This window comes from Apostichopus japonicus, chromosome 15 (assembly GCF_037975245.1).
Source record: "Apostichopus japonicus isolate 1M-3 chromosome 15, ASM3797524v1, whole genome shotgun sequence".
Lineage (NCBI taxonomy): Eukaryota > Metazoa > Echinodermata > Holothuroidea > Aspidochirotida > Stichopodidae > Apostichopus > Apostichopus japonicus.
Window position 1 is genome coordinate 20,349,841 of NC_092575.1, and position 16,836 is coordinate 20,366,676.

At 34.0% G+C, this 16,836-nt stretch overlaps 1 protein-coding gene across 1 annotated transcript in view; it reads left to right on the plus strand.

Annotated features, from left to right (window-relative positions):
* The window catches only part of LOC139980907 (allatostatin-A receptor-like), a 19,329-nt gene extending 4,834 nt beyond the window's left edge, over window positions 1–14,495 (plus strand). The window contains exon 2 of the mRNA XM_071992940.1: window positions 10,136–14,495. Coding sequence (XP_071849041.1) covers window positions 10,534–11,679 — 1,146 coding nt within the window. The 5' untranslated portion in view covers window positions 10,136–10,533 and the 3' untranslated portion in view covers window positions 11,680–14,495. The remainder of the gene's footprint in view (window positions 1–10,135) is intronic.
* Window positions 14,496–16,836: the final 2,341 nt, after the last annotated feature.

Genomic DNA, 16,836 nt, shown 5'->3' on the forward strand with positions numbered 1-16,836 from the left:
AGAGCTCTCTATAGAACAGTCAAATAAAGCCGTGAAATTTGAAAAAGAGAAACAAAGAATAAAATAATGCATATTTTGTGACATAACGAATGTTGGTTGATATATAAATGTATATATATATATATATATATATATATATATATATATATATATATATATATATATATATATATATAAATATAAATGTATATGCATATATATCACATGATAAATTAATATCAATGAAGAACCATAAAACTGACAGCCTGTGTGAAACTATATGTTGGGGTTTTCTTGTGTATTTTGAGCGAAATATTAACGAGGACATTGTGTTTCGATACGATGAATCAATTTGTTTCGAAGTATACCACACGGTTAAAGTCTATACATTGGTGTCACTTATATCATGACCATATTTGTATAATATAAAATAACTACAGCGTAATCTCATTGCTTTATAGAAATACAAGTCAAGGACTTTGGGATGTTACTGATATAAGTGTATTACTGACTGTTAGTATAGTTTACTGAGAAATTAACAAACATACATGGGCAACTCCATCTACAATCTGCAGCTATTCATGAAATAAATAATTCATGAAATAAATTTTAAAAAAATATATGAAAACAAGAAAGATGACATTATTCTACAATATTCTATATGAGCGAAATATGACCCCCCAAAAAAGACAACAAAAAAAATAAATGAAATACTATTCCTAATCAAGAAGATATCTCTTGAGAGTTAATGAATAAGGTTTATAAATAAGTTTTTATATTTAGGCTTTTTTTTGCTGTAGATAAGCATTTCGCAACCAAAAAAAAACTATGTAGATAAATGAAGAAAGTAGAGGGCCTGACAATGTATAATCCTAGCAGATCTTCCTCAGAACTTGCAAAATGAAACGACAACATTAATGTATCGTCTACCTATAATAAGTCCTTCCTAGATGTGATCGCTTCAGCTTGAAAAACATCCTGGTGGGATGCAAACATCAGACGCTACAATTTGTAACAAAACAAACAAAAATATGGCCAATAAAAATTTGATACACATGCGTTACCACATTGGGATATTCCCTATACCTATCTCGTTGTCAGTCAGTAGGACTTCATTTCCTCATTTAGACATAGCATTAATGTTTAATTTCGGCGAGAGCATGGTTAATTCGTTAATTAGTTATGTCAATTGCTCGGTATATGTGTAAAGTAAAACAATCATTTTCCGTTTTGTTCTTCCCTGTTTCACAGGGACTCATGTGGCAGTGTCGCCCTTCAAGTAAAGTCCCTGTCTAAACTTAAAGGCATTGAAGACTCGCCCCAAACCGCGTGCCGCCCTCTTTCCGTTGCTTGCAAGTGAAGTTTTGTTCTTGTCGCTACAAAATGCAGACAGTAGTAAAACGTGATACCTTGTTATCTTTTATCTGGACCTGAGATGTCCATCGCTGCGTATGTACACTGTACTGTGGGTATTGACCGCAGCCTGTATGCATTGACTGTACACTAGTGCCTAATTACCGACGGTAGCAAGCTGTGTGTGTATTTTCTGGGATCGATGGTGGTGTTTTACACTTCTATTACACATCATTCGAAACTAGGTCAGATTATCGGCATCAGACGTTTCTTTGTGCGCGAGTCTTCACTGCCTTTAAATGTCCATATTGCGTTTATCTGCAATTTTTATCATTCCATTGTCATTTACATCCGACAGCAACTTGCGATAAATGAAAGATAGATTACTGTGATAGAATTTAACTCAGCGAATCCTATAATTAACGAGTAAATAACCTTTTCGTAAAAAACATTAACTTAATTTTGTTGGCCCAAACAGTAATGCATGTACACCATACCTTTCTTTTTCATATTTTAAAATCAACCAATCAAATCATCTCTATCACGTGACGTCAGACACTAACAACCCGCCTGTTCACTCATGTTATACGTACATTGGTGTACTGGGCCTATACTACTAGATGTAACTGAAACTGAAACGATATTGTAACTGAGCCACGCGTTTAAGCAATTTCCTTTACACATACACATAACGATAAACACCAACCAAAATTCCAACACGAAGAAAAATATGCTCTCAACACTACAGACGTATACTAATGTTCATTACGCGTAAACGAGCTAGGCAGACTAATGCCGGCAAATCATAGGTAGCCTATATTATTTGTAACATACTATTAGTGTACCAACGAGTAACGTTAGTGGTGTATTAGACGCTTGTAAAACGAATCAATCATGGCAAATGCAAGGAGTATAAATACAATAAATCATAGACTAAACTTAAGCTATAGTCCTAAGGCATAATACCTTTCATATAATCCACGATGTGTTCCGAAACTAGTTCGCTACCTGTCCTCAAAAATTCAGTTTAACGTGTTGTTCAATATATATATATATATATATATATATATATGTATATATATATATATATATATATATATATATATATATATATATATATATATATATATATATATATATATATATATACAAATATATATATATATATATATATACAAATATATATATATATATATCAACAAAACCTTGAAATGGAATTAATTCCAAACTAGGATTGAACACGAAGAAACGCCAAACGGAAATGTTGATCAGTCTTTCGGGGTTTTTTCATTGTCAGTTACGTTTTCACACTCTAGTTAGCATGTTGGCGGTAAAATCGGATTTGACTAATGGTTTCAGAAGTGTTTTGATCATTTTAAAGTAAATGTTTGTTCGTGTTACCATTTAAATATACTCTAACATATTATACATAATGCATATATTATCCCTTCCAGGAACGCTTTAGTAATTACCGCGTTTAAGAAACCCGGCCTCCCCCCCCCCCAAAAAAAAGAGAGAAAACAATACATCAGTTGTTTTTTATTTGATAAATTTGATTAGTAATATCTAACAGGTTTAACAAGAAAAGATAAATCTAGTGAAAATTCTCACCTGTATATAAAAAATAAAAAAATTATAAGATGAAAAAAAAAGACAAATTTGGTCTGTCTTCAACAAAAATTAAAACAACCTCACATCACTCTTCTGTTTATTTAAAGTTACGTAGGACCTTAACCCGATGAAACTTTTGTATAACAATGCAGTTTCTATATGTTGAAATCAAATGAAACATCGGTTGTGACGTGTTTTATAATCAGATAAACTTATGTTTTATTATAATTCAGTGAAGCCATATATTCATTTCTTTAATGAATCGATTGCTTATATATTGAATATTTTTCCCCCGTTCTGCTTCCCTCTTTCTCCAAAAGGGATGAAAAAAAGGTCAATTTTATGCCATCTATATATACCTTGAAACATATATGTTTAAGTTAGAAGTTTAGAACCGATAAACATATAGCTTGATATAGGTGCATAATATATGTTACTCTATCTTAGGAGACACATACTAGTGATAACATAATCTCTGTATAAATTAACTTAATAACGTTAGATGAAATACAAAATGTGAAGGCTAGATATACACTAGAAAAGCCGTTTTAAATGACCCAATTTACATCAGCTTATTCCAAAATTACAAACAAATATTGTGGCTTTCGTATTAAATGTCGACATACTTAACGTTGTGTTTAGGAATAACAAAAACAAAAGAGGATAAAAAAGAAACTCTTTTTCATAGTTTGAACGGATTTTAAAATAAATCTCGAGTTTAAGTCAAGGTTATGCTTTGTGGTTTATGTCCTTGTATTATCTGAGAACTTTTAATTCCTTCAATGTTATGAGATCGCCTGAAAATATCTGACCCTTTATCACTCTCACTGATCACTCATATCTCCGATGTTGTATTATATAGTTTCCTTTATGGGGTAATTCAAGTGCAGGTAAAATCATTAAGGTATTCGTTTTTAGATGAAAATTCCCACGTGTATAATTGACAAATATGTTTCTACATGCACAAAAAGAGAGAAACAAGGAAACAAGGAAGGGACATATAAAACACAAAACTGCAAATAAGGAAAACACACACAGATCCTGGACTTCATGAATACTGACAATTTTGTCGGGGTGGGGGAGGGGGCGCAAGGGGTGTGTGATAAGGTGTAGGATGGGTGAGATACCACTGGATACAGAGAATTTGCAATATGAAAGTGTAAAGGCTAAGTTCACGTTGAATAGAAAGTTTAGTTGATGCATGATAAAAAACTCATTATTGATGTACAATTTGACCACCAACCCCCCACCCTCCCCTCCCTCCCCCACCCAGATGATAAACCGTACTATCTAAATATCTTTACAGCCCATGATCGCATGTTAGATTGTGTAGGATACAACACACAAAGTAAAAGCATTCCATATTTTTTTTGTACAACACACAAACTCCGTTGTCTTATTTCCAGTCTTTTGTTGTTTCATAAACACAATTTTTCAAGGGCTGGATATACGACTACATAAATTGTGTAAAATACACGTTTTAAACATTATTTGTATCATTATACACATAATATACAATATAAGGTTGAAGGCTATAGGCTGAATGAATATAACCTAAAACACTCGGAGGTAGAAAGATAACACGGCTTTTGACCTAGATCCAACTTTACTGGCAAATTTTATTTATTTATTTTTAAAAAAAAAATCAAATGTTAGGCGTGTATGTTATGAAATTTATATTGTTTTAAGATCAGATTGAACGTGCAGATAAATATGAATTGGTTTATTTGTTTAATGGTCAATGATTGTATGCAAATTCAATGAAATTATGATTTAATTATACAAATTATACGATAATGATGTATGAAACTTTTTCATTAACTATTTCGTTCTTTAGTACATTGTCGTGCAATATATCAATATTTAAATGTATCCTGGAATTTAATTAACCAGGCTACAGGTTTGCTCCATTTTTATTGTTTTTCATTAAATGCTTGACACGATTACAATTTATAACTATAGGACACAATTCGGGCACAATAATATGAAGTATACAACGACTTAAAAATTATGCAAGAACTTATTTACGACAATTTTCATGACATCAACTTCTGTTTTATTGAATTAAAGGTCAGCATGGTTCATGCCATTGATTTTCGGTTTTAATAAAAAGTACAAAGTGTAGTATTATTAACAGTAGAAGAGATTTTCATAATTTGGTTAGATCTATATTTCATAAACATGCACGCATTATTACAAACGGTTACAACGGTAGGCTACATTTCGCCTAGGTATTAGCCACTTTCCCCCTACTTTTTGTATGTACTACATACCGGTGTCTGTCTGTCTGTCTGTCTTTATGTCTGTTCTATTCAATATATATTACACGATAAACAAATTACAAAGGGTATATCATGTACCAAATTACATGTTATGTGTTCCTTGGCTTGGCACAATTAGATCAATGAGGCTAGCAATTGGATCTCAGCTTTCACTGGTTTGAGGCTTAGATACCAAACATACTTATGTTACAAAATTACACCTTTCGACAATCATAGCGCCACAGTAGTAGATCAGAGATTTTACAGAGAGAGTTGAGATGGAGGGGAGGGGGAGGGGGGAGGGGGGAAAGAGGGTGATGGTATCTCTGGGCAACAATACATAAATTATGTTGTCAGGCCTCGGAGAAATATTACACAGCGCCCTCATTTTTTGTCTTTGATTTTTCTTTCGTAAATACAATAGAATGAATGAACATTTCTATTTTCTTTATCCTATATTCCCCCGGGTTCGGGAGTTGTATCCCCTGACCACCACCCACCCCCTGTCAGGTTGGTATGTCCATGATCTCTATCTATATAAATGCCAATAGCATTACATTGATTGCTAGTTAGGCCTATCAAGGGCCTGTTCGCATGAAAAACTACCGTACTTCATATGTGGGTCGGGTGAAGACCAACACACTCAGCCCCATTAAATTCATCCGGATAAAATAAAATTGTACACCAATAGTAAAACAACGCCTTACTTTCTCAAACTTGTATACTTTATGCCTCCATTAGTGTTTATTATCTTTGTTGACCTTAACCTCGAACGGTTGTCTATATTACCCCTAAATCATAATCATATACCAGATGGATTAATGATTACAGCTCTACGGGACGTTATCGATAAGAGTATATACTATTAAGGATATCAAAATCACTTCCGTCTTGCAGAATTAATGGTCATTTACACAAGTTTAAATAATTTTCCCGACTGGGTTATAAAATATCAATCATTTCTTTAAGACCCCCAAGAAAGGAAAATGTCTCAGGTATTGTACATAGTGCCTGTAGCTATGTTGTCATAAACTTTGCATGACACGACGTTACATTCGCATTAAACTTAAAATACATATTTAAAATACAGAAAACTAATTCTTACATAATGTTCATATATATATATATATATATATATATATATATATATATATATATGAACATTATGTAAGAATTAATTTTCTGTATTTAAGAAATGATTGATATATATATATATATATATATATATAACAAGGAAGGATCAGGACTGCAAGAAGAGTGCTATAAAAGCAGAGCCTAAACATATAAGTAAATGCCTTGGTAAGTACAGCTGTTACTCGGAGTTTCACGCCCTTAGGGTGGCGATCGTCAGACAACTGAACAAATACTCGCTGCGCAGATATATTCTATGGGGAACACGAACCCTATTTCTTACGTGCACGGTTCATTGGTTTGAGCCTATTGTGGCGACACTTGGAGATGAATTCAGATCTCTTATTGAGTAAATGCGGGTTTCTGGACAGGAGGATACAAAGCTTTTCATCAATACAGAGGTTACATTGACCGGATCTACGCATGCTGGTATTGGAATGCTTAAGTACGCTCCACTCAATAACGAAGGGGGCACCCTTACGCTTCAGGTCCCATATATGTTTGGAAAGCTCTGTTTCTTTCTCGTAACGCTCATGTCGGAAGGACTTACTGTGGTTACTGTACCTTTGCTTAAAGGGGCCACTCGATAGCCTATGTATGATTTGGTGTCATCACCAGTAGTAACATCGGCCCTATATATTACACTGTATATACTGTATATATATATATATATATATATATATATATATATATATATATATATATATATATATATATATATATATATATATATATATATATATATATATATAACACTTGGGTAATACGCCCTTAATGACAGTTATTCAAAGCCAATTTACACGCTTTAACACACCAGTAGAATCACTGTGGTCGAGTGGTACGGACTTCGGTTCGTGACACGAAGATCCGGGGTTCGATTCCTACCTTTGCCTGATGAGTCCCAAAAGGACGAAACCGGTCGTGAAGTATATATATATATACATGCATATATATATATATATATATATATATATATATATATACATGTATATATATATATAGTAGAAAAGATAAGGACAACATGTAATGCCTTTAAATCCAACATAATATTTAGAATAGATATAACTCCACGCTACACAAATTTTCGGACACTCCCCTGGTCCTTCGTCAGGTGTAAAAAGAGTGATTGAAATCACGTCAGTCTACCGTAAGTCCCCAGACTGCTCAAAGTGCTTGAACCAGGAAAGAAAAGCCATACCCTATTTAGACCATGGCGGTGTGAACGCACTTTAAGAATCAATTCGACTTCCTTCAAGTTTCTTTTATTATGAAAAAACTTCAACGTGATGTTTACAGGATTTTTATTTATTGATTACTTTATCGTTTCCTTGTAAATTGAATTTTCCAACAATTACAACATAAAACGGACTAAGAAAGTGATTACTTTATTCTAAGGCTCTACGCTTCGGAGCATATAAGGTAAATATTTGAGACTATAAGTTTACATTTCAGACAAAAATCTAACGACAAACAGACTAGATTTATTGAGGAAGATAATCAAAAGAGACCTGAGTGTATAACAATCCTATTTTAGCCTCCGTAGAAAGAAGGTATATTTTTTCCCCTTCTTCATTCTTGTAGTATTTTCCTTTAAACTGCATGGCGTATATATGTAAGCGAAGTATATGTAAATAGTTGACAAAAAGAACAGTTTTATGTTACCGTAAATTGAGGAAGGAGAGGACAAATTACACAAACCGATGATTGAGGGTTTGGCAATAGTTATACCAGCCAGGAAAGATGAAGAAAACTGTCAGCAGATGATTGACTTTGGGGGCGTAATTTACTGTTACCATCAAGCCTGCATGGGCTCCGTTGGGATGGTTTTGGGACGGGACGGGGATATCCCCACTATTTAATAGGAGGAAACTACATTGTTTTCCCCTCCCCTCTTTTATTTCACTTAATAACTTTTCCCACTCTTTTGTTCGTTTTGTTTTGTTTTATTACTAACCTGGATCCCCACAAAAGGAATTAAAAGCCTCCAAACAATGGTTGTTTTTCAATACGCATTAGCAGAGCTTTGAAAGCCTTTTCACGGGGCAAAGAAAACTTGCTTGCGGGCCATCCGTACCTAGAGCCATCCACAAGGATTGCACTCAGTTAGACTCCGTGTCCGATACAGGGTCCCCCCCCCCCAAACCGTCCTCCCTACATGGCCCCCTGCCAGTTTGAATAGCAAATAGATGCCCATCCTATAAAATAAATATGCTTAAAAAGGAAAAAACACAGCCAGCCTGTTGAAATAATGGCAGACGATATGTTAAACTTAATTCAAAAGATGCTTATTTTCATTTTTTTCCATTTTCACCGACGAAACAGTTTATCGTCTGCGTAACTATGACGTATGTATATAGGAGAGTAGAGTATATAACAACAATTGGTTTGTGAATTGCATGAAGGTCAATATTAGTTCGATATTCTGTAACAATTAGTACATGGTATCAAGCATGCGCGTGACTTATAAAGGGTTCTCCTAGTACCAATTGTGTTTCAAATTACTTAACGCTGAATATATATATATATATCGGTCATAATAATTATAGGTACGTGACCATTAGTCAACCTACCTTTTTATCCGTGAGAGATCGTTCCTAAGTTTAATTGCTGTTCTTAAATATTGTGTTCCTTTTTTTTAAATTTATTTGCCTTTCTTTTTCATTTTGAATTAAAAAAAGACGCAAGTTAACTGTTTCATGTTGATACAAGCTATTGCAACAGTCATGACATTTGGAAGGTTATATGGATAAAAAATAATAATAATTCTCGGAAATGCGGGAACAATTTGTGTGGAAATTAGTGTTTTTTTCACATGGTATTTTTAAGGAGTAAATGGTGATTGACATGTTGCTCACAGTAAGAACTCTAAATGGATTTTTTAGGTAACAGCGGCGTTTGGCAGTAACTGGTTTGAATTTCGATTCCCTCCGCCCCCCCCCCTCACCCTTTTCCCTGCCGATTTAGTAACGGGGCATCAACCTTTATGGAAGGACGAGATCTGAATCCAGGATTTTATACTGTTGTAGCCATGGGGTCGCTGAAGCAGACTTCCTTATATAGGGTCCTCCTCCCGAACAACCTGAAAATCATTTTGAGTCATATTTAGATGATAAATGTGTTATATACCTAGATCTAAAAGCAAGGTTGGGTATTAAATCTTTTAAAGTTTTGTGTCACCCCTCCATCACCCTACCCCACCCCATACACACCTCGACCCCAATCTGTTAGAGTCCTGGACCCAGAGCAGTGGTTCTAATTGTTTCCCGCGGCTGAATGCAAGAGAACCCCTGACTGACAATTTTCCCCAATTTGAGAGGGGGTCGGGGAAGTGGTCGCCCTCCCTTTTTGTTCAGTTGGTAAAACGACATATTTCATGCTGTTGCTTCCTCTGTAACAAGGCAGTTTGTAATCGTGATTTGTTACTTACAGTACAATATAAATGTGTGGTTTTACTCAACTTCGAGAATCAAACCTAGAAATACAAAACGCAAAACAAAACGAAAGAAAGAAAGAGTCCAAGATAAGAAGCATAACCCAAGATCTCTCAAACGATTTTGATAATGAAATCCTAACTCTTCTCTGGTTTTGTCCTTCAGCAACAGCATACTTCGTGACATGAACATTTAAAATAATCATGAACGCCTCTATACACATAAAACATGGATAAATAACGAATGTCTTTTTTCATTGAACCCGTTTTTTTTTTATTGAGCCCATCTTTATGAATATCAATAACATGTTAATAGTTATTCTATAGTATAACGACTAATATTCGTTTTTCCTTTACTCTGTCCTTACAGATGAGTCCACTGACGTCACAGAGCATACGGAGGACGGTATTCTTTCAAGTGCAGCTACCATATGGGCAGAAGGATGCATGACTTTTAACACACTGCAGTTTTCAGAATATTATGGTCGCTCTTATCAGAGTTATATCATGACGAAACAGAGGAGATGAAATGTAACCTTGCTGGGAAAATTAAAAATCATTAATCAATATTTTCGTTTTAACGACTCTTGACTTGATAATTCGGAGTTTACTAGCTGCGTGGTGTATAAGTACTAAATGACTTTATTTGTATACAGAAGGAGAGAGATAGGCTAAACCAAATTCAACGGTCAAAAACTTAAACTCGGGAAAGTGATTCGTTTCGTTGTTGACTGTATTGTCTTTATTTTGATAACGTGCTACCTTAAAATGGCGGACAACCACTCGATGCACTTTGACCCAGAGGAGCAGCTTCCTGGTCAACCGGTAATAGTCAGTGTGTTTTTCCTCATCATCGCCGTTTTAGGTCTAAGTGGAAACGGTTTAGTACTGGTCGTAATAGCCAAAGTACCAGATCTGCGAAGTATTACGAACATTCTAATCGGTCACCAATCTTTCGTGGACTTTGTGTCGTCTCTGCTACTATTGTTGGCGTTCTTCCCGCCGGCCATAAATCTCATGAATCTTAATGAAAATCACCATATGCTTGCTAACTTTATCTGTAAGCTTTGGGTTGATCAATATCTCTACTGGGCGGTGATTAAGGTCTCCTCAGTCAATTTAGTTTGTCTAACTCTTGAGCGGTATTTCGCGGTCGTCTACCCCCACAATTACCGGCAGAGAGCCAGCAGAAAGAGAGCCATGTTGGTATGTCTCTTGGCCTGGATCATTGGACCTCTGTCGGAAATTTACTTCCTGTTCACATACCATGTCAACGAGGATGGTGCATGTACCAAGAAACTTTTACACCGTGGAGGAGAATACACCATTGCATTCATGGTGTTTACGTTTACTCTCGTAATACCTTTGGGGATAATGGCTTTCGTTTACGTCTCCATAATTCGAGCCCTTCGGCCGGTTAAACCTGTCATAAACGCCACTTCAACCGCCCAGTTAAATCGATCCAATGTCTCGCTGCAAAATGGCAACCAAAACGTTACAGCGGTCTCAACTACAATATCGTTACAGGAAAATCAACGGGCGGCACTTAACAACGGTAATGGGCATGCGCACATTGACAATACCGCCAAAGCGCATAGCAACAAAGCCTCCGCAGTCAAGACCGTCCGAGAGCGCGCGAGGAGGAATGTTCTAACTACCATGTTCTTAGTCAGCTTGACGTACGCTGTCTGTTGGACACCGAATCAGATCATTTATTTCTATTATAACCTTGTCAGTCAGACAGACTTTACTGGATTTTTCTACTTATTTACGGTAATTCTGGCTGGTTTCAACGTTTGTATCAATCCCATTATTTACGCTTTCAAGTACAGAAAATTTCAACAGGGTTTACGGCAGGTCTTCTTGAGGCAAGCACCCGTAGTCTGGGAAACGACCGCCACAGATCCAAGTTAGTCTCACAACACCGTACATACACCATACATACATCTACTGCCAGACAGGCATGATATGGCCTTAGACTTTACAGATCATCCGTTCCGATGACATTGTAGAGGCATCTAAAATCATTATAAATGTTAATAGAAACGGCTGGTCATGCAATAAAAATGTTCAATTAAGGAGGTAGCGTCACGTTCAAATGATACGGTTGCTGTACACAGGTAATACGAATATAACGAGTCGTTTATTTGAAACATATGACTCTGATGAACTTTGTGTACTTGTGTCTTATTAATATTAACGGCGGGGTTTACCCCTTGCTCTTGCCCAAAGGATTCAATATCAGTTTTTATCTTAATTATTTGTTATTCATACTAAAAACAACTGCCAATAATGTTGCACAATAAATCATACTGTCAAATGATAATGGAATATCAAATTTCAGATTTGGATGACAAGAAATATTATAATTTAATGGCGTGCCTTGACAATAAAGGAATCCGGCCACATACTTAGAATGGTAAACATGGTATACAGACACGAACAATTGACTTTGCATAACAATATATAACAATATATAACAATATATATATATATATATATATATATATATATATATATATATATATATATATATATATATATATATATATATATATATATATATATATATATATATATATATATACTATTTATATATGCTGTTCTACTCCGAAGGAAGTAATGTACTAGGTGAGCTTTGCTGTTTTTTAAGCTTGATCATAATGACGCCATTTTGGATTGAAACCAGAAGTAATCGACTATCCCGAAGGTTGAATTTAATCACTGCATACGTTCTAGCGACACGCGGACATGTGCACGGTGTGGCGAAGTTGAAACGTCTTAATTCTATATAGGCCTATACAAAGTAATATTAGATTGATAAATTGTCTTTCCAATCAGGATTTTTCCGATAATATCGGATTTGAGATTTGGAGGAAATTGGTTTATTTCTAGGGAAAAGGTGCACTGCAATCATAATGATGCACCCGATACACACACAGAGAACACAGTTACTGCTGTAAATTTTAAAGTTAATTCCAACAAATCCAGTTGTTGGGATTTGTTAGGATTACACATATCCTCAGTTCTTACTATAATCCTAATAGCACATGCAACGAAATTATCAGATTTGTCAGCACAATCCAGTTTTTTACTATGGTACAAAGTTTTAAGATTAACAGTAATTCCTGTAATCCTGTAATTCCTGTAATTTCTGTGTTAATTGGCTGAATGATCCGACTGTTCCTACCTATACCTCATTTGTCTTAAACACTGTTCGGACTATACAAGGACACTAAACGTTTATCCTTCTGGTATATAAAGGGACGTGTCGTTAGATGATGTATAGCACAGAATGAAAACAATAACTATATTGTAAAGCTATATATGCTACAACACCCATTCCAAACCATATAATTTACACAGGATCATCATAACCTATAAATATAGTCTAGGGATTTTTTTCTCATTTCTTGCTCATTGATATTAACGATTTCATGTATATTTAGTGATAATGTTAAGTGATTAGTATTTAGTTGTCACCATGTTTAATAAGGTAGTCAGAATGTCCAAACTATATAACAAAATTAATTCAATATTAATTGAATATCTGATGCGTTGAGTTTTAAGAGTAACACGTATTGTATTCTTTGTAAATAGGTTGTTAATACTATTTGTTCTGTATAGCTGAATATCATACAGATGAAATGCCAAAAAATACAGCTGTTTTACGTTTATATGAAAATGTTTAGTTATGTCTAAGATGAGTGATTTAGAGCACATTTTTTTTATGTAAAGATTCTTATAAATATAGAGATACTATAATACGGTATGCCATAGAAGCAGGTGTTATTTGTTTCATCAAAAATGAAATCATATTTTTTATAATATTTTTAATTTTTACTTTGAAAGAGGTGTTATATACGTGGTAAATATACGGTGTATTTATAAGTATATGGCAACATGTACCTATATCCATGCATACGCTGTTAATAGTACAGGAAACTTTAACTGAAAACCACATTGAATATTTAGGCTGCTAATTAAATAATTATGCAGCTGATGATATTATATGAACTTCTTTGTTTTATTAATGAATTAATTTTACAACTTTTCAGGGCAAAATGAAAGACAGAATCTTCGTAATCATTGTAGTTTTGCCATGTAAAGTTGATGAATTCAAGGCGTGATAAATATGATATATATATATATATATATATATATATATATATATATATATATATATATATATATATATATATATATATATATATATTTATATATATATATATATATATATATATATATATATATATATATGAAATTTAAAAAACAGAAAGACAAGATTCTATACATAAAATTAAATGTAACTTGGGAAGTAAGAAACAAAATTTGGCCGATTCTTCCGTTATCACGTTTCTTCTTATATTGGTTACAAATTATGACGCCAAAAAATGAATCACTCTCTCGTCTGAAAAAAACAAAATATAAGAATCGTTCATGTTACCATGCATACAAGCTGTATGTGCATATTTAATCCTCATTTCCTGAACACGTAAACCACGTACGATATTTTAGGCTTTATTCTTGACATATAAATTACAATAGTGCACATGAAGGTATATTTGTAAATATTAATATTGTCATATTTTATTATATTAATCATAGAAAATGTGACAAACGACTGCATAATTTTCGTATAGATGCGGCAGATTAAATGCTATATTTTCTTGAATATGTTTTATCTTTAAAATATTGTTTTAAAATAAATTTAGTATGAAGTAATGAAATATTTTACTTGTCTGTCTGTATTTCATTTTTTTTTTTTTTGCACTTAAAGGGAAAGTCTGATGACTCCAGTTGATCGCTTAGCAAAATTGCTAAATATTTACTGAATCTGTAGGCGCGAAAACCACATCCTTATATACTAGCATTTTGTATTGCGAAGATTTATTATTTTATTTCTTAATTTTGTGATATTTTGTAAAATGCATCTGGCAATAGCAGAATTGATGATGTCGTCATGGCAATTCAGTTGAAATTGTCTTTGTGTTTCTTTAGTATTTGCCATAGAATAGGAATATTACAGGAATAAAAAATTTCAATAAAAAGGATACATTTTCATAAAATTCTACATACAAAGAACTTTGACAGCTAAGCAAACATTTCAAATGTATTACGTTTGAAGGATAAATCAACAAGAATATTATAATAGCCTAAGTAAAGTTTCCAAAGAGCATTTGTCAAGATGACATCACAGACCCCCTACTGTGATCCATCACCCTGGAGTAGTTGAAGGTTTAGCCAGTCAAACTATGTTACATTCAATCAATCACATTTCGAGTTAGGGGCAAGGTATTAAGATGGGTTATTTTAACTAGCAGTGTGGAAATGTTTTCTCTTCAATATAATTTTCACATTGTTTTGCCAACAGAAAATCCTTTTTTCATATTGTTGTTGCGTTTCGTGTCTTGCTTTTATTTTTATCTGTTTCTAATTTCTCTTTTTGGTCTTATACAACGTGGTTGCATTATTACATTGAGAATCTGAAGAAAAGCATAAAAACAATATCACAGAGATATCCGTAGAGATTTCCACCTAACAAATCTACTTAACATTATATAATTTAATTTATGAACTGTAATACTTCGATAATTATAATCATGTAGCATAGAGAGAGAGGTGGAGGTGGAGCTTATACCAATCGATATTCTCTTTACATATCATGCTTCAAAGCACTCGTACTGACAGTACAAATACAATACAAACTACACTTTCTGTTTTCTATACCGCGGTATAACACGAGACTCCGTGTGTTATACATGGGGTATTTTACACACTTTCTGATGTATATACCGCGATATCACACGAAACTCCGTGTGTTATACATGTGGTATATTACACACTTTCTGTTTTCTGTACCGTGATATCACACGAGACTCCATGTGGTATATTACACACTTTCTGTTTTCTGTACCGCGGTATCACACGAGACTCCGTGTGTTATACATGTGGTATATTACACACTTTCTGTTTTCCATACCGCGGTATCACACGAGACTCCGTGTGTTATACATGGGGTATATTACACACATTCTGTTTTCCGAACCGCGGTATCACACGAGACTCCGTGTGTTATACATGGGGTATATTACACACTTTCTGTTTTCCATACCGCGGTATCACACGAGACTCCGTGTGTTATACATGTGGTATATTACACACTTTCTGTTTTCTGTACCGCGGTATCACACGAGACTCCGTATATATGTTATACATGTGGTATATTACACAGTCGGTATTTGTCAATTCACTAGCTAACTACAAAACTATTTCCAAACATATCTGTGTGGGCAGTTAGAAATGCAAATTGATAACGAACTATTCTCCAAAACTGTAAAAAAAAAATCGAACAAATTTTTGTGAGATTTACAAATAGAATTGGTTGGCAATAGTTGTTAGTTACTCGAGACGATAACACACCAAAAAAATCGGGTCTAGAATTTCACTGAGATTAATGTTTACAACTGTTCAGTCGGTAGGACGTCGCTCTAAAACCATACGGTAATTATAGAATAGCCTTAATCCATTGCGCGACAAATTTACTTCACAATTAAGCTAAACCGTGGATTAATCGTGTTATTATATCAATACAATAACACATTGTAATATCTCGACTGAACTTTAAATGTTCCTTTTAATTTTTTTTTTTTTGCAAGGTTTCCGTCATTTGAATATGCAGCAGATATATGATCCGGTTTGATACCATCATCTTTGTGTATGTGTCACTTAGTAGGATTACTTGATGTTGAGTCAATCCCTTACTGTTTTTGCTTTACAGACCCAAACTGGAGCTCATTTAACCGAATAGATTTATAAATCACTTATAGCGGTTATTCTATCACCATTACAATGTATATACTAGAATAGGAATATTGTAGGAATAGAAAATTTCAATAAAAATGATACATTTTCATAAAATTCTACATACAAAGAACTTTGACAGCTACCATTACAATGTATATAACTTAACAGGATTCTCGAAGTTGAGTAAATCCCTTACATATTTTTGCTTTAAAGTCCCAACAAGAGTTAATTCACACAATAGAATTACACAACGGATATACCATA